The sequence below is a fragment of the Rattus norvegicus genome, chromosome 1 (genome assembly GCF_021556685.1).
Source record: "Rattus norvegicus strain SHRSP/BbbUtx chromosome 1, alternate assembly SHRSP_T2T, whole genome shotgun sequence".
Classification (NCBI taxonomy): Eukaryota; Metazoa; Chordata; class Mammalia; order Rodentia; family Muridae; genus Rattus; species Rattus norvegicus.
The window spans coordinates 201609034-201628908 of record NC_141534.1 but is presented as its reverse complement, the minus strand read 5'-3'; the positions used below and the strand labels follow the sequence as shown (position 1 = coordinate 201628908).

General features: G+C 45.8%; 1 protein-coding gene across 2 annotated transcripts in view; it reads right to left on the bottom strand.

Annotated features, from left to right (window-relative positions):
- Positions 1-19875, bottom strand: part of Fank1 (fibronectin type III and ankyrin repeat domains 1) — a 118440-nt gene that overhangs the window by 8290 nt on the left and 90275 nt on the right. For both annotated transcript variants that reach the window (XM_087561098.1, NM_001008347.1), the window contains 5 exon segments: positions 19121-19245; positions 12923-13004; positions 11857-11931; positions 11156-11221; positions 2133-2298 (listed from right to left, as the gene is read on the bottom strand). In XM_087561098.1, the coding sequence (XP_087417224.1) occupies positions 2133-2298; positions 11156-11221; positions 11857-11931; positions 12923-13004; positions 19121-19245 (514 nt within the window).

Genomic DNA, 19875 nt, shown 5'->3' with positions numbered 1-19875 from the left:
CCTTGCTATGTAGAGCAGTAGCCTCGAACTCCCAGAAATCTGCCTGCCTTTCTACTGTTGGACTTAAAGGCGTGAGCCACCACTCCTGGCTCAATAGTAATTCTTTCATTTAATGTATCCTTCACAGTGCTGTAAATCGTGCCTGGAACAAGAGCATGATGAGAAGAGCATATACCTTTGTACTTCACAAGGCTTGCATCTCAGACAGGGAGACCAGAGCCATCACAAACTAACTGGGTGCATTCATGCCCAGTGCTATCTCCAAAACACAGTGTGCCCAGTCGTGAGATAGCCAATGTCCAAAACCTGGTTCATAACCAACTCTTCCAATGGCTTCTTCCAAAAGAAAAAATGTGGAATAAAAATACACGACTGGCACCAATTCCAAGGTATCCCCAACCAAACTAAGAAGAGTAAGGATGGATATGAGAGAGCGTGGGGGTATGGTATACATATGCACAGACACACACACACACACACACACACACACACACACACACACACACACTGGGAGAGAGAGAGAGAGAGAGAGAGAGAGAGAGAGAGAGAGAGAGAGAGAGAACTTTGCAGAATGCATTCCTCAAAGATGCGAAGGTGATCCATGGCTACTGTGAGCATCCGAAGGAATAACCAACAGGGGACTGGCAGGAGTCTGGGGATGCTCACACTGTTCAGATGTATGAAACGGATGGATCCTCTCTGTCCTGTCCCTCTTCCTCATAGAAATGGCCAACTATGAGCAATGTTTGAAAAACAATAAAACAACCACCTGCCTTAACAAGGGAGCCTCCAAAGCATCTGCGCACATATCCTGTCTAGTCCTGGGAATGGGGTATGGGTATGTGTTTCTATTCCTAATTTAGAAATGATCAAACCCACCTCATGGGTCCAGCACCTTTCCCTGAGGTCACCCATCCCATCAAATGGTTCCTGTTAAGGGAAACATGTCCCCTCAGCATGAAACCCTTACACCTGGGAAGAGGATAGTAGTTCTGTCTGGCTCTCAGTCTTTCCCAGCACCTTCCAAAATGCCAGGTAATCAATCTGCAACAACATGGAGACTGGGCTGCCACCATTCATTCCCATTGGCCAGCTCTGTACATAGCTGTCTCCAGAGGACCCATGTATGCAGAACTGCTGTCTACAAATGGCTTCTGGGCTACAGTAGAAGGTGGGATTTAACCCAAATGCTTGGTTACCCGAAGGTAACAAGATTGAATACCTGAAGCCCAGAACACCCACACTTCAAAATTCCAGAACTTAAATATTTATATCAGAGAAACTGCCTGCCTAAGAATCCCTGTTCTTTCCCAGAAACCCTCAGCTTGTTATCACTGCAGACTCATAGTAAAGTATACAGGGGCATTGTGGCCACCCTGCCACATAGAGCTCTCACTGAGACCAGCCTTCTGACTTCTTGCAAATGTCTCTCGGGCATAAAGAAACAAGAGATGTGGCAAATGAAATTATCTTAATTCCTGGGATTTTTCCTTTGGGGTAAATGAGCTGTGTGATTACAATAGTAGGAGTCCTGCTTTCCCTCACTCATGCCTCAAAGATGAACAAGACATATCTACTGATATCTTCTGGGAAATGAGACTTTCCCAGGCTTGGAGTTCCAGGTCATTGATTCAGCCTTCTAGGGCTCACCACCTGTAATCACATCCAACACAACAACCTCTGACCTCCACATGTACATATGTGTACACATCCATATAAACATATACATACATCACGCATATGTGCAGAGAGACAGAGAGAGAGAGAGAGAGAGAGAGAGAGAGAATAAAAACAACTTAACTTTGAAAGCTGCTAGACCGGTGCACACTCTGCATCCCCAGCATGTAGCAGATGTTTAGCAAGGCTTCAGCAACCAACTGAACAGACACCAGCAATGACTGAGGGGACAGAGCAGCAGCACAGACACAGATGAGATGAAGCCTGGCTGTCACCAAAGTTCCCCAAGGATCCTCCAAGGCCTTTCAAGCTCATGAGCTGAAGACTCCTGTCTTGACTTTTCTCAGATTAAGTAACCAGGCCAGTCTGGTGGCCTGCCTGCCTCCAGATCCTAAAAGATGGTTTCAAGTTCTGAGTAGTGTGGTGGGGTTAACCAGGAAGCAAGGAGGCCATACCTCACAGCCGTCCTTTATCATCCAGTCAATCACAGGGCAATGGCCTCCATCTGCAGCCCAGTGCAGCGCTGTGCAGCCTCCGAGGTCTCTAGCATCCCAAGAAGCTCCATGTTTTCGGAGGTATTTGACAACATCCAGGTGCCCCGCATAGCATGCAAGCATGAGACTGCAACATACAGAAAAAGCAGAATCCACTGTAGGTCTTGCCACTGACGTGGGTCCACATTTCATCCACCCAGATTAAACCAAAACCTTGTCATTTGAGTGGAAAAAAAAAACTCTTTATCCACCCAAAATGTACATATGTCCAACTGAGAGATAAAATGTGGCAAACCTACTCGATGGAATGCCAAGTCAGTCATAAAAGGGAAGTCAAGTCTGTAGTGTGAAAAAAATCTTAAAACAATATGATCAATAAAAGGTATAGAGTCATAGCATAAGATCCACTTACATGCATCATCCAGGAGAGGCTAATGAGGAAGCCAGAAGAGTAGGCTGGGAGCTGTCTAAGGCTAAGCAGGGGGAGTATATTTAGTATATTGCTAGAGTCATGAAACTGGCCCCCATGTTGGCAATGGGTGAGCAACTGTGTGACTGAATTTTGAAGCAGTGCATTTTATGGTATATGGTTAATGTCTTGATTTTGAAAAACAAGTACTGGGACTGGCAAGCTGGCCCAGCAGGTAAAGCATGATGACCTAAGTTCAACCCCAGAGGCCACATTGTAAAAGGAAAGAACAGACCTCTGCAAGCTGTCCTCTGACCCCCATGTGAGTACATAAGCACATGAGCACTGATAGATACAAACACATGTACATACGAACACACACACAATATAAAGGTGCTTTGAAACTGAATATTGGCTACAAGTGAGTATAAATTATTAGATCTTAAAATACCCACAAATCTAGGTTATATTCAAAACAGAGTGATGAAAGACTATGGGTCAGACTGTCAGCATTCATTATTAAACCAATTCCCTGCTCTAAAACAGAAAGATAGCTCATTTACTGCCACTCTCCGTTAGAGAGCAAAGGCTTGTTGGTCCATTCCAGCTGCTGGGAAGTTCCTCCTTGTGGACTGTCACCAGTATGGAATCATAAAATTCTTTGTGCACTTCCTAATTGGTTAACTGGCATGGGCAGGGACCACTCCTGGGTAGTTTTAAGATGTTAGCGGGGACTGACGTAGCCACAGCATATGAATTAGTTACCCTATAGATTTATTTTCTGGTTGCCATGAGGAAAATATAACCTTACAGAGATTTTGCAACCCCACCACCATCAGAATTAAGCCTGGAATATACCACCTGTATAGGCCTCCACAGTGGAGCCAAAGAAACAGCACAAGCTCTCAGGGTTCCTAATGAAGATTGTTGTTGTAAAAATATAAAAATAAAAAGTAATGATTGGTCTTTTACCCCGCTAGGTCCGCACCGAGGTGCCCCAAGATATCTGCTAGATATCTTGGCGGAAACACATCCCAGCCGCACACTTTCCTACACTCAAACCTTCACAAAAAAGAACACACAACACAATAATCTTTGATCCAATTGGTAAGATATAATTGCCCACTTAAACATACAAAGCCTGGTACCATCCATCCCTTAGGAACATTGATAACAACCTGTAAATGCACAGAGCAGAATCTTAACATCACCTGCCATGGCTTCTCCCCTCTCTCCATCTCTGTCCTGTCTCCTCCTTTCCTCTTCTAGTCTCCTCCTCTTCCTTCAAACTTCTCTCCCACCCATCCTTCCTTCTCCAGTGACAGGCCTCCTTCTATCCTGTACCTGCCCATCACCATCACCGGTACTTTACAAATTCAATGGGGAGGCTCTGGTGAAGTCACCTGATTCCTAAGTAAGTGACTAGGCAGCTGTCCTAGGGACAGTGGAATTAGCATCAAAATACAGATAACTTCAGGGCAAACCACAACAGAAGATGGCACCCCATAATAGCCAAACCCTTATAGCCTAACCATGAAAACATTTTTACTGGAAATACAGGGTTGGGTGAACAAGCTAGATGCTACCTTACTCCTGGGGAAGATGAGAGAGACAAACCCAGAACACAGCACGCTAGGAGTTCACTCAGATGTCACTGCTATGAGGAAAGGGAGGGAAGAAGAATGGGAGAGAGACTGAAGGGAGAATGGAGAAAATGATAGAGTAGAGTGAGAGAAGGAGAAGGGTCACCAAGGATAGAGGAGGAGAGAACTGAAAGGGAGCCAAGTCCTCAATAAAGAAAAGGAAGCCAGAGAAGCAGAAGCACTAGGCAAATGTGGGAGCATAGACTGCATCAAGGCCTTGCCCCACCCCCACCACAAATTAACATCAAAGGACAAGTGGGAGACTGAGTGGCTGTGACACCAGAGAACTGGGGAGATGAACCCTAAGTGTGTGATGGCAGCTGGATGGTGAGCACACTGAAGGTGACTGTGGAGCACATAGGAGGACGGGGACGGGGAGGGCAACAGGACGAACTCGTGCACCAGCTAAGGCTGGGTGGAGCATGGACAGATGCTCTCCGTGTTACTCTTCCGTCTATAAGCGTTTACAAGATCACCTCAGTAGGAGAGCAGTCCCTCAGTGGCCACACAAGGACATGGGGACTACTCAAATCCTCTATCATCCTAAGACGCCCCAACTGTAAAGTTGTCATTGCACTTCTGGCCATTTCCTGGGCCTAGAATGGAATCCCTGTGAGTGGCCATGGCCTGTCTGTACTTTGTATTAGCACATACTCAATGTCCTCTCTTTCCCTCCCAGCTCCTAACAGCCCCCTGTGCGTGCGTGCATGCGTGCGTGCGTGCGTGCGTGCGTGCGTGTGTGCGTGTGTGTGTGTTCTCATATGAAAAGGGAAAAATACATGTTCAAATTTTCACTGACACACAGCAAACATTTCACCACTGAGCAGGACCCTAGCCGTCAGGGCTTAGCCCATGTGTATTCCCAAATTGTGTGCATTATATCATGCATCTAGTGATTCTGTCTGAAAATGTCCATTTTACTCCACTTTTACCATTTTAACTACCAAATATATAAGTGGTATTTTATGCAGTAAGACTAATTGCACTTCATGTGAACACTTAATGCTGTCTCTTCTACACCGTCTTTGTGTGACTTGATTTCTGCACACAGTGAATTTTTCCTGGTCAGCATGTGCATGTGGGTGCTCTGCTCCCCGCACATTCCTCAGTGCTACCTCAGACAGCCACTAACTCTGCATTCTCTCTGTGGTTAGTTCCTTCCCACTTTTGTGTCATGGACATTAAAAGTCAGATGACAACCACATCCCTGCTTCATAACGGTACTTTGTGATTTTTTACACTTAATTCTCCATTCACTTGACAAAAGCTTTGGTGTTTGCTGAGATTTTTTTTTTTCAAATAGCCTATTTCTAGAACCTTCTCCCCTGCTCTACCACCATATTAGGTTCTGTCTATCCTGTTTATCTGTTTCCAATCTTTTATACAGTGCTCACCTCTCTAATTAGTTTAACTCTTAAGGCATTTTAATATCTGTCCCCATAGTCTTTGACAGAGTTTTAGTATCTACTACTGTCTATTTGTTCTCTCAGATAAATTACAATCATTTTGATGGGTTCCCAAGAATAATTCCATTTGAGACTATATTCAATCTATATGCTAATTTGAGAAAAGTTGGAAATGGTGCCCCAGTCTTGCCATTCTGAAGTACAGCATTTAGCTCGACTTTTTAAATCTTTGGACCTCTTGATACAGTTCTGTGGATGTATATTTCTGTCAGGCTTCTTGTCTCTTGGGATTTAGTCTACTCTATGCTTAGATATTAATCAGTTAGTATATTTCTTTAAAACGGTCTCAATATATATCCCTGGCTAGCCTAGAACTCACAAAGATTCTCCTGCCTCTGCCACCCCAAGTGATGAGATTAAAGACCTTCAGACTACATTATTTTTAAATCATCTTGTAACAGCCACATCAGGAAACCTCCTTGTGAAGTTTCAAGTCTTTGGCAGTTGTCTCTCTTGAGTTCAACAGGCCAGGAGGTATCACACCTGTATCTCCCAAAATACTGTCCAATCATGAAATAAAATATAAAGCACATTCACCAAGAACCAGGCCTGTGTCACACATGGCCATGTATTTACCCATTTATTGTCCACAATAACCCATGGTTACACAGACAAGCCTCCTGAGGTAGTTAGCTGTCCAGGGTGACATACATATCCTTGAGGGACTAGGGTTTGACACCATGCTTTCTGCTGTCTGTGTTCCTCAACGCACCCTGAGCCCAAGCTCTTTGCAAACTCAGAAGGATTTGCCAGTTCTCAGAAATGACATTGAAGAACTGTCTGAAATGTTTATAAAAACAAGTAAACAAATAAACTGTTTTGTATGGCGTTGGGTAGGACCACACACACCTATCATGCCAGCTCCTCCAGAGGCTAAGGAGTGTGAGTTCCAGATCAGCTTGGGCAACACAGTGAGACCAACAAACACTCGATCTCAAAATAAACAAAATAACAAGTGTTGACACTTCCTACTATTTCTGTGCCAGGCACTGCCCGAAGGCTGAGTGTCTGTAAGTGGTATATGCACAGGAGTCCTGCCCTAGCACTATCTGCCTTACTCCCTTGAGAAGGGGTGTCCCACTGAACCTGGAGCTAGGCTAACAGCCAATAATTCCCCGTCATCTTCCTGCCTTCACATACCTCCAACACCATACAGGAATCAGAGGTGCACACACCCATGCTGTCATTCTACTTGGATGCTAGGAGTTGAGCTATGTACTCACTGGGCCATATGTCTAGCCATAAGATACTTTTTTAAATGTTGCAATGTGTTAGTTAGGGTTTCTATTGCTGTGACAAAACACCGTGACCAAATAGTAAGCAGGGAAAAGGGTTTATTTGGCTTACACCTCTGCACTAGTTCTTCACTGAAGGAAGCCAGAACATGAACTCAAGCAGGACAGGAACCTGGAGGCAGGAACTGATGCAGAGGCCATGGAGGCATGCTGCTTAATAGCTTGTTTCTTGTGGCTTGCTAAGCCTACCTTCTTGTAGAACCAAAGACCAGCAGCTCAAGGACAGCTCCTCCCACAATGGACTGGGCCCTCCCATATCAATCACTAATTAAGAAAATGTCCTACAAAAACGGCAACCAACAGATTGGGAAAAGATCTTTACCAATCCTACATCTGATAAAGGGCTAATATCCAATATATACAAAGAAATCAAGAAGTTAGACTCCAGAGAACCAAATAAACCTACTTTAAAAAATGAGGAACAGTGGGGCTGGGGATTTAGCTCAGTGGTAGAGCACTTACTTAGGAAGCGCAAGGCCCTGGGTTCGGTCCCCAGCTCCGAAAAAAAGAACCAAAAAAAAAAAAAAATGAGGAACAGAGCTAAACAAAGAATTCTCAACTAAGGAATATCGAATGGCTAAGAAGCATCTAAAGAAATGTTCAACATCCTTAGTCATCAGGAAAATGCAAATCAAAACAACCCTGAAATTCCACTTCACACCAGTGAGAATGGCTAAGATCAAAAAACTCAGGTGACAGCAGATGCTGGTGAAGATGTGGAGAAAGGAGAACACTCCTCCATTGTTGGTGGGATTGCAAGCTGGTACAACCACTCTAGAAATCAGTCTGGCAGTTCCTCAGAAAATTGGACATAGTACTACCTGATGACTCAACTATACCACTCCTGGGCATATACCCAAAAGATGCTTCAACATAAAACAAAGACACTTGCTCCACTATGTTCATAGCAGCCTTATTTATAATAGCCAGAAGCTGGAAATAACCCAGATGCCCTTCAACAGAGGAATGAATACAGAAAATGTGGTACATTTGCACAATGAAATACTACTCAGCTATTAAAAACAATGACGGGGTGGGGATTTGGCTCAGTGGTAGAGCACTTGCCTAGCAAGCGCAAGGCCCTGGGTTCGGTCCCCAGCTCTGAAAAAAAGAAAAAAAATAAAAAACAAAAAAACAATGACTTCATGAAACTCTTAGGCAAATGGATGGAACTGGAAAATATCATCCTGAGTAAGGTAACTCGGTCACAAAAGAACACACATGGTATGTACTCACTGATAAGTGGATATTAGACAAAAGCTTGGATTACCCACAATACAACTCACAGACCACATGAAGCTCAAAGGAAGGAAAACCAAAGAATGGATGCTTCAGTCCTACTTAGAAGGGGGAACAAAGTAATCAAGGGAAGTAGAGGGTGAGAGGGACTTGGGAGGAAGAGAAGAGAGGGAGGAGAAAAAGAGGGGCAGAATCAGGTATGGGAGGAGGTGGAGGAACGTACACAGCGTCAGGAAATTGAACAGAGCTGTGTAGCAGTGGTGGATGGAGAACTGGGGGTAACAACCAGAAAGTCCCAGATGCCAGGAAAGCAAGAGCCTCCCAGGACCCCACAGGGATGACATTAGCTGAAATACCCCACAAAGGGGAGAGAGGGGGGGAAAGTCCTATAGGCTTGCCTATAGTCCAATCTTATGGAGGCGTTTTCTGAATTGAAGCCTCCTCTCAAATGTCTTTAGCTTCTGTCAGGTTGACATAAGGCTATCTAGCACCTGTATAGTCATTATATATAGTGTTGGGTTTCATAAGGGCAAATTCTCTCAAGCATATCCTGAATGTGGACCACATACTCCAACACATGCCCTCCACCTGCTTCACTGTCCCCCTTTCTTTCCTGCTTTGTCCTGCTCCTGCCTTCATGTAAGGAAGATACATAAATGTATCTGTATTAACAGATCTGTATGTATCTGTATTAACCCGAGAGTCCACAAATATGAAAAACCATGCAACATTTGTCAAAAGCTGGCTTATTTCACTTAATCTGATGATGCCATCTCCCAGAAGGTATCATTTCATTGTGCTTTATGCTGAATAAATCCCCCTGTGAGACATTTCTCCATATGTCCTTCTGATGGCTGACACCTGTGCTGACTCTAACAAGGGGCCAAGTGCACCAACTTCTCCCTTCACTTTGAATCTATTAAGGAAGGATGTTTCGTTCCTAATTACCTTTATGACTGGGAGGAAAGGTATTTGTTATAAATACAAATACCTACAAACACGCAATGAACCTGTTGAAACATGCAATGAACCTGCTGCCATTTTTTTCCGTGAGTGGGGACTGAACCCAGGGATTTGCACATCTACACAAACGCTGAGCTGCACCCCAGCCCTGCTCAGATGTCAACAACAATGCCGATGTTCTATGCAGCTCTCCAGCCTGTCTTTGCTGGAGGAACTCCAAGCTTAGCACTGACACATACAAATAAATATGAAGCTCACAGTCAGACAGCCATGCAAGAATGTCCATGGAGTGAATATGTGAACGCGTTTTTCTCTCTTTTTACATGGATAGTGTTCATTTAGATTTTCTACTTCTTGGTTGACTCTGGTGACTTTGAGTTTCTCTAAAAAGCCTCCATTCCAACACAATTATCTATTATGGAACACAAAAGTACCATTTCCTTGTCATTTTCAAACACTTTCTATAGACATTATTTCCCTTCCCACTGTCCAATTTTATTTCTCTTTCCTTTGATGTACAGGACATTGGTTTATCATGAAGATTTTTCTTAAGAGGTAACTCTTACAATTTTGCAACATGAAAATATTCCCATTAACCAGTTTCTAGCTCTCTTTTGGTTCTTGCTGTTTTCTACTTTCCTTACATTTTTCTTTTATAAACTGGCATTATTCTTCTCAAAATCTTGGGCTAATTGATCACTTAGTCCCAAACTGGTTTAAGAGTCATTTAGGGGGTTGGGAATTTAGCTCAGTGGTAGAGCGCTTGCCTAGCAAGCGCAAGGCCCTGGGTTCAGTCGCCAGCTCCGAAAAAAAAAAAGAGTCATTTAGAAAATAATTTTAAAATTGTTGTCTAAATGTTCTCTGCCATTGCAGATGGAGTAAATAGACTTTCTGGCTGGAGAAAGCCACATTTTGAGTTATGGAGATGGCTTGGTGGGTAATGTGCTCTCTGTGCAAGCTGAAGGGCCTGAGTTCAGATCTCTAACACTCATGTAGAAAACTATGCACCTATTCATCATTGGTGGTGGAGGTAGAGACAAGAGGCTCTCTGGAAATTGCAGACAAGCCAGCCATCCCAGCTGAAGCAGCAAGTCTGCAGCCAATGAGAGACCTTGTTTCAAAAAGCAAGGTGGCTGTCTCCTGATTAAGACTCCTTAAGTTAACTCAGGCCTTCGTGTGCTTTTACATCCTCATCTATACAGATGTGCACCCACATGTGCACACACAAAATATGGCACATGATCAGAGTCTATGAGTGGAGTGCAATCCTTTGGCCTCTATACTGCATGTACCTTATGAGCATACTGAGGAAAGGTATTGTGTGTCTCCCTGTTTGAGCCATGCACTAAATATGGTGCTTAGCATGTAGTCATCATCAAATAAATGTTGACTCTGCTGAAATAATTCAATCTAATTGCTACAACAGCTGGTACTGAAGTATTTCAAAATGTCCCTTCATCTGTCCATGAGCACCTAGCTCTTCTTCATCCTTTTCCTGTAACCCCCCAACTGGTGTGGTGGAAACCACAGCAAGGCACTGCTTTACAAAACCTGGCCTTTGGGCGGTAGAGGAAGGCTGGGATGTAACACCAGCCCCTGGCCCAGTGCTGGTGGTGCCATTTCTTTTTTTTTTTTTTTTGGTTCTTTTTTTTCGGAGCTGGGGACCGAACCCAGGGCCTTGTGCTTCCTAGGTAAGCGCTCTACCACTGAGCTAAATCCCCAGCCCCTGGTGGTGCCATTTCAATAGCTATGGGTTACTGAGCTGGAGGAGGCTGGACAGGTTTACCTGATGAACAAAACCACAGATGAATAAGTCAGCCTTCGTCATCCCATCTTTCCAGGAGGCCCACTCACCTCTTGGTACTTTCATGGTAAACTGGAGAAACTGCATAAGGCAAAAAACCCTGAGTGTAGTCTAGTAACACAACAGCAATCATGCCCACTCTCAGAGGCCCCTCCCACCTCCTACCTGTCCTTGCCACTTCCGTTCTTCAGATTCACATCTGTGCCATTGGAAATTAGGATCTTCACAAGTCTGGAGGGAACACAGTTAACAGGCGTGAGCTAATGACTTTGGGAACATGGCAACCCAATGAAACGTAGTAAACTGGCACTCAAGACATCCTGCAGCATCTTCCTCTCTGCCCATTCACACACTGTTGAACAGGAAGCCCACTGATCCCCACCAAAACCAGGGTCTCAGTCTCACAGGAGTCACTCATCAGACCTGTCTGACCACAATGCACAAAGAGCTTGTATCATTTTAATAGCTGTTTTTAATATAGAATTAAACACATTTCTATCATCTGTCAAAATGGCATTGTTGCAATTAAAATATGATTGTAGAGTAAGATACCTGCACTTCTACCCAGTCCAGTGGAACAGACAATGGCAACCTCAAGGGGAAGTCTGCTCCCAAAGTTCCCCTCACTCACCTTTGGTTAAAGAAATTCAAAAATCTAATCATGACTATCCCTAAGACATAGTCATCATGTGTGAGACTAAATACAAACTCACCTGCAAACTGTCTAGCCTAGCACAAGAACATGAATGGAAACCATTGCATGGGATGGTCTGGGAAAGGGGAAAGCAGCTGCTACTCTGTGCTGGCTACAGCCCTGCAGGGAGGGAGAAGCCCTACTCCTCACTCATGACTAGGGAGAGCCATACCTGGTGTAGCCTTTCTGAGCAGCAACCATGAGAGCAGTAAAACCAAACTTGTTGGGCACATCAACCATGACATGGCTTAAGGAAAACAGAGGAGAGACTGTCATTTGTTGCACAGATCCTGAAGTTAACCATACTTTACAGGGCCCGTGGGTAGCAGAAATGATTCATTTTACCAAAATGTCAGTTTCTCTTGGGCCACTACATTTTTCTTCTCTTACAATGTCCTAATAGTTTTAAAGGTTCAAATTTTCATATAAAAAATTGTAATTTCACATGAAACAGGAGCTCCCTTCAACTTGGTTGTGCCTTTCCATGGAAAAGCTACAACCAGCAAAGCCTCTATGGCACCAACTCGGATTCACCATAAGAGCAGGCATGGCTGGAACCTGAGCTTTACCCATGACGTCCCACTTTTCTACTGGCTATGAACTGATGCTGCCCGTGGAAGAACATACATCTTATATCATCAGCCAAGGAGCTCAGCATTCTGTAGAAGCTTCTCATCATCTTACCAAACCCCAGCTCAGAAACCATTGCCTTCTGAGGTACACAAAACCATGCTGCAAAAGAATCTAAATTACATCTCTCTGTGGAGGGCAGCTTCAGGCATCACACCTGTGGCAGCCATGCACCCACACGCCCATCCCCGCACACTTCAGCTCTAGTGTCCGACACCAACTTTCTACTCTCCAAGGCAGCTAGTCTGCCTATTCCCAGTGCCGCCAGTTATTCTAGGCAGGCATTTTGAACTGACCTATATTAAATGCTGGGATAGATAATCAAAAGATAATAATTGCTTCTGGGGTAAAGCGTGATGCCCAGACCTGTAATTTCCTTTGATAGTTTTCATTAAGCAATCACAAACCATATCATGTAGAGGGGTCTCTAGGACTCCTTATTAACTAGACTTCACTACCCCATCCCGGGCACCTGAGTAAATGCAGGAGGTGCTTTGGAAGATAGTGGAGAATTTGTTTAGGAAAACGAAACAAAGCTGTGCCGTGTATTGTCTGTGTACCTAGTGGGCACTGGAAAAAAGACAGAAAAGCTGACTGTGCTCTCTCACCCTCCTTCCAAAATTCGAAGCAGGAGATCTTCATCGTTCACATTGACTGCACGATGAAAGTGTTCGCTACTTATGGGCTCCCCTGGAGAAAGCAGACAGAGAGCCGTCATCCAAACGCAGGGTAGGGAGTTCCATCTCACTCTTCATTCCAAGGCCTGGGTTCACCTTCACTTCCACAAAAGCATGAGTTGTCCCTATCAGTAGGACACATGGCCTACTCTACAACTTCTTTCACTGGAAAAGACCTGTTTCTCTCATTTTAAGAGAAACTTCAGACTGATCCAAAGAACCAGGACATCTTCAAGTTGTAAGGCATCACTTTGTGAGTTTTACCACTGATCCTCCTTCCCAATGTCTCCTGTGACCAAGGAAACCCTAGCAACTGTCACAGCATACTGTTTTCTTTTACCCAGTGGCTAAACTATCTCAAAAACAAGGACAATTGCCTTAACTCCCTAAGTCTGAGAGCCAATGAGGTGAGGGCATGTGAGAAGACCCTTAAAGGGAGATGGCAGTCTTCCAAGTGGGGAACGAGCCTAAGAAGACAAAAAGATCAGTGGGAAATTGAGAGGGCCAGTGGCTGGCAGTGACACAGTGACAGGGGTATGGATGCTATCTGAGGGGGGGGACAGGGAGGCAAATCACCGGGCTCAACTTCCACACTGATGGCCATGGGAAGACACTCTCTTCCAACCACTAGTCTGTGGTTTCACTCCTCCCACATCCCATGCCTTTCAAATCAGCATGGCTGAACTTAAAGTTGCATAAGGAATGTGGTGGTGAATGCCCAACATACCACTGCTGTCTAGTATGGTACTCCCTAATGCTCTCATATTCCACCATGTCCAGCACCCCTCCCACACTTGCAATGCCCACCTGAGCTCAGTTTGCAGTTCCTAATCTGAATAATATCAAAAGATGGTCAATCAATGGAGCCCATAGACTTTGCTAGGCACAAGGGTTTTATTCAAATCAAGGTACTGTGATAAGCTTTCAAAGCCAAGAACCTGGCTAGTCCTGTTTGTCAGAGGAAGGTCTTGCCTAGCCCAAGGATTTCACCAAAGCAGTGGTTCTCAGCCTGTGAGTCTTGGGAGTTGCCTGTCAAATATCCTGCATATCAGATATTTATATGATGGTTCATAACAGCAACAAAATCACAGCTATGAATAACCAACAAAAACCACCACCTGAGGAACTGGGTTAAGGGCCAGCATTAGGAAGGTTGAGCAACACTGAAGGGGCTCAGCGCTGGAAGCCTTTACACTCCCGAGGGCATTGGCAACGTCTAAAGACCTCTGCTGTCCCAACATCGGAGATGCTACTGGAATCTAACAGAGAAGCCTGGAGTACTGCTTAGCACCCTGTAACCCAAAGAACAGCCTGCCAGCACTCAGGACATGACCATAGCCAGTATGTCAACTGTGTTGGCCCTAGCTGGGTTGAAGACCCTAGCTACACTGAAGTGGCCTCACTGATAGACCATTGTGTGGCCCTCTACAGTTCAGGGTATTACGTAACCAAGTAGGCTGTGCTCCTTCCCTCTTTCCTCCCTATATAAAGGGAGAGGAGCCTATACGTAGCAGTGTGTCTATAAATAGCCTGTTATCTACAAAAGAGCCCATTTTTGTGTCTCTCCAGATTCAGCTGCCACAAAAGCAAATCACATAGAGTCAAGCATGACAGTGTGGAAAGTTCATTTTATTTCCTCAAAATCAAGTCTGAGCAATGCCAAGCTGTCCAAGGTCACCAGTTAGGAAGATCGGCAACAGAGCTCATGGTCAAGTCTCACATTTCATAAGCTTTGAGGTATCTGACCAATGTGATGTTTGTTTCTATTCTTACTATGTTTTTAAGGACAGAATCTAAAACAAATGTAATTCTGAACCCTGCCCTTCCCAACAAGTGTCAAATAAAAGTGAATGCCCAAAAGCTTCAGTGATTGGGGACTTGTGATATGCAAAGCACGATCTGGAAGCACCTGTAGCATTCCCACATTTCTCCACTGGCTATCTGCCCTCCACTGCACTGCCCTCCACTGCACTGCCCTCCACTGCACTGCCCTCCACTGCACTGCCCTCCACTGCACTGCCCTCCACTGCACTGCCCTCCACTGCACTGCCCTCCACTGCACTGCCCTCCACTGGCTATCTGCCCTCCACTGCACTGCCCTCCACTGCACTGCCCTCCACTGCACTGCCCTCCACTGCACTGCCCTCCACTGCACTGCCCTCCACTGCACTGCCCTCCACTGGCTATCTGCCCTCCACTGCACTGCCCTCCACTGGCTATCTGCCCTCCACTGCACTGCCCTCCACTGCACTGCCCTCCACTGGCTATCTGCCCTCCACTGCACTGCCCTCCACTGCACTGCCCTCCACTGCACTGCCCTCCACTGCACTGCCTCTACCCCACTGTACTGCCCTCCACTGCACTGCCCTCCACTGCACTGCCCTCCACTGTACTGCCCTCCACTGTACTGCACTCCACCTCACTGCCTCTACCCCACTGTACTGCACTCCACCTCACTGCACTGCCCTCCACCTCACTGCACTGTGCTCCACCTCACTACACTGTGCTCCCACCTCACTGCACTGTGCTCCCACCTCACTACACTCCACCTCACTTCAGTGCACCTCACTGCACTGCCCTCCACCTCACTGCACTGTGCTCCACCTCACTTCACTGCACTCCACCTCACTACAGTGTACTTCATTTCACTATATTCCACCTCTGTGCACAATAAGGCCTCCTAGCCTGAAGGCACTTCCTAGCACATCCTAACCAGAAAATGCTGTTGTACAAAAATATTGGAAAACAAAACAAGCTCATTTCACGCTTATGAGCTGGAGGGCTATATGCAACAAAGATGTCTAAGTGTTATGACACAGCTAAAGTAAATGTAGTGTCTATTCCTGATTCTGCTGGAGGAGTTTCACATGGGATTCTGAAAACAAAGGGACCTCCTCACTATAAGACAAAGGAGAGCAGCACTCTTTCTCATACACCATACTTGCTGAGTCCCAGCAAAAAGAACAAAAAAATCATTTATCAGTTATGAGAGTTCTTCTCAGCATTAGCTCAGTCTGTACTTCCCAGCTTCCAAGACACTGTCCCAGGAGGACAGTGATGAGCTGAGGATCTCACTAGAGCCATGTGGATCAGCCCAGGAAAACCTCTTAAGGTGGGCTGGCAGTGTGCCTCGAGGGTAAAGGCACTTGCGACATAAGCCTGGGGATCTGAATGCCATCCCAAATCCCACCTGAAGGTAGACAAAGAGAAACAACTCCATAAAGTTGTCTTCTAACTTCTACATGCGTGCTATCACACACACACACACACACACACACACACACACACACACACACATCATCATCATCATCATCATCATCATCATCATCATCATTTAAAAATAAAACCTGTGAACTACAATTGACAAATATAGGACAGAATAAAAAGGCCTTTGTCTGCCACTTCTACTTCCTCTGTAGGCAGGAGTCATGGAGATGAGAGAGGAAATTCCAGGATGAGCAACATACTCCACTCCTCCAGCCAAGAGCATTTCAAGATTCCACAGGCCTGGCCCAGGAGAATGGCCTCAAAATGTGCAGCTGAATAGAAGGCAGGCTAGCCTTGGCCTTGCTGAGTCTGGCCATACCCTGATTCCTCTAAGTGGTGTGACTGCAGACATCATGCTGAGGATGCTCTAGGGGTGCCCATCTGAGTTAGATGCAGTGTACTCTGGGCTCCCCTAGGAGGGGATGGGAAGGGTGGACTGTGAGAAGCCATCTCACTCTACTTGGGGTTTATTGAGCTGCAGATGTGCACATGAGTGTGTCGTGGGACAACACCTTCCTTGGTGGAATTTGGGTCTTTATTAAAAGCAGTAAATAAATCATGAACTCATTGGAGAAGATATTTGCCAATTAACAAGTAGCAGCTGTTTTTCTTTCTTTTCAAGGGTCTGACTGATTAAAACTGCATGCTTCATTTAAGCAAGAGCCTCGTGTACTTTACCTGGGAAGGAAAAAAAAAAAGGCTGAGCATCCTTTATTCAAACAAAGTGCAGGCTTTTGTAATTCATTAAAACACTCTCAAACTGAATGCAAAGCATCAGCCCACAGAAGCATTTTTGCTTGCTCTGTATAATGTGAGCATTCTCAATTCTCTGCTTAGCATCTCTGCCTCCTTAAGAGAGTCCACACTGAACAAGACAATAAGGGAACAACAGTCACCCAGTAGAATCAGAGACCTGCCGCCACCAAAGATGACACCAGTCCCGCCAGGGAGCACAGCCCCAAGAGCCTAGCAGAGAAACAGTGAGGTGCAGTGTTTGGGAGTGCTATAGCATGAGCATGTGTGCACGCACACGTGCACACACACACACACACACACCCACACACCACATATATACACATGCATATATGCACACTCGAATGCATAGTCACTACCAACATGTCCCTCTCCCCTGAGAGATCTTATCTAATTATCTACAAAAACAATAGAGCTATAATGGCAAATTCCTAGGCCAGATATCTACAGATGCTTCTCTGAAGTAAGCAGGGCAAGGAGAAGCACACTTAGCCACAGGCATGTTCCTTGTCAGCTTATCTGCAGGGTCAGACTGGTCTTTACCCTCTATGTGAACTCTGGCTGGCTTAGGTGTGTTACTCAGAGGATAGGAGGCCACTTGGAGCCCATCAAAGATGATTGCAGAACCAGCTGTGTGCACCAAGCTAGGCTTGGGTGGACTCATCCAGTTGGTGAGAGATGGATCTGTTCCCACCCTAGAAATGAGAGGGAGTCTACTCCACAGAAGTGTGTCTCTTCCTGCTCCTACTTCTGCCACTGAATCTTAATCATCTACACCCCAGTCCTGCCAGGAGAGATGGCTGACCCAACACCCCTCCATCTGGGAGCCTACAATGTAGGTGGGGGTAAAAGGAAGAGCAAATATGTAAAATGGAATGGATTAAGTGCTGGGCCTGCCTCAAAATGGGAGGAGCCTGTGCAGGGGAAGGAGAAACCTTCACAAGAAATCTGCCCTAAGCCAACTGTGCCCATGGAGCATGTGCAGTGGGCTGAACAGGGGACTGGGTAGTCCAGGGAGAGCAGAAAGAGGAGCAGTGACTGAGGTGGGAGTGGGGGTCAGAGCAGCAGGAAGAAGTCAGGAGGAAGTGCAGCGGCTGCCTGCAAGAGCATCCGCCCCAGTGTCTCCAGGAGAGTTCCTCCAAAGGCAGGCTCTGTGCCTGTAATTCCCCTGCCTATTCTCATCTCCACCCTTGCCCTCCAGTACCCCAAGGGCTCATGCTAGATTCTGCCCACTCTCCCCTCTTCTTCCCCCTCCCCTTTTCCATTCCCTCCCCCTTCTGGGAGACTGAATATCTTCCCTGTAAAAGCAAAGCTTTTGGCATCACCAGATTAAGGAACAGAGCCTCTTGCCTAAACTGTATAATTGACTGCTGTATGCCTTTCATGAAATCACCCTGTTTCATGGCTGGCTAAGCATCACTTAGGATGGCCGATGAAGCCCCCACCCCCACCCCCACCATGCCACCCCCTCTTTAACTAACTTTGCTTTCTTCCAGAGAGCATCCATTCATCCAGAACCAGGCTTCTCTTGCCATCCTTGCAACCAAAGCACCAGTTGGGTAGCTTAAAATCTGAATCATCTTCAGTCACATGGAGGGCCTGATGGCAGGCCTTAGAACATAGGTGGTCAGAGGTAATGTGGCTAGTCTCCATGGCTTCCTCTGTGGAGCACTACCTCTCTGTGACTGGGGAAATATTGATCATGTCTTTTTTCAGTTTCAGTCCCCAGACAACCAGAAGAATGTGACAGACAGGACGCACACATGCATGGAAGGAAGGCATGTAGAGTAGACAGGTGGAAGAGGCGACACTCAGCCCATCCCTGCTGGCCCACTTCCTAAGAAAGGTAACTTCCACCCTGCACCAAATGCCCACGGACAGGACAGTCCTGGGACCAAGCCAGCTCTGCCAATTCAGGACAGCATAGCTGGCCCTCCTTATGCCATGCTGTAAAGAGGTCCCGGTAGTAAGCAACATTACCACGGACCACACAAATGGAGTGCTTTCTGCTTCCAGTGAGGCTTAAGAGAAAGCAGTAAACTTTTACCTCCAAACGGCTTTGCATTTTTCATGTCTCTAAAAAGTGAGCGTAGAGCAGTGTGTACTCACGGGTCGTAGCCACCGAGACGACTGGGCTGTACTCGTATTCTCCAGAGGGGCTGGTGACTTTCAGTCGAAATCTGTACAGCGTCCTTGGTTCTAGGCCTTCAACCACATGCTTTGTTGCGTAGCCTCTGGACGAAAGGAGACAAACATGGATGCCTTTGACCACCTTGGACTTTTCCTAGCTTTATGTCATTTCCTGACAGTAATACATTAAAATATTTAAAGATACGTGTGCCTGTTGTGTCTGAGGGAGGAATGGTTTATATGTATCCACAATCTCACTAACAATGCAGGTGAGATTTTGTCTTGGGGGAGGGTAGCACAAAGAAAATCTTTTCATGTGTACAGTGGGTTTTCAGTTTTTTTTTTGCTTTTTTTGTTTTTTTAACCCCTGAAGAGTATTTTTTATTGGATATTTTATTTATTTACATTTCAAATGTTGTCCCCTTTCCTAGTTTCCCCTCTGCAAACTCCCTATCCCATCTTCCCTCCCTCTGCTTCTGTGAGTGTGCTCCCCCACCCACCCACTCCTGCCACCCCACCTTGGCATTTCCCTACACTGAAGCATCGAACCTTCCCAGGACTAAGGGCCTCTCCTCCCATTGGTGCCCAACAAGGCCATCCTCTGCTACATATGCAGCTGGAGTCATGGGTCCCTCCATGTGTACTCTTTAGTTGGTGGTTTAGTCTCTGGGAGCTCTGGTGGTGGTGGGGGTCTGACTGGTTGATATTGTTGTTCTTCCTATGGGTTTCAAACC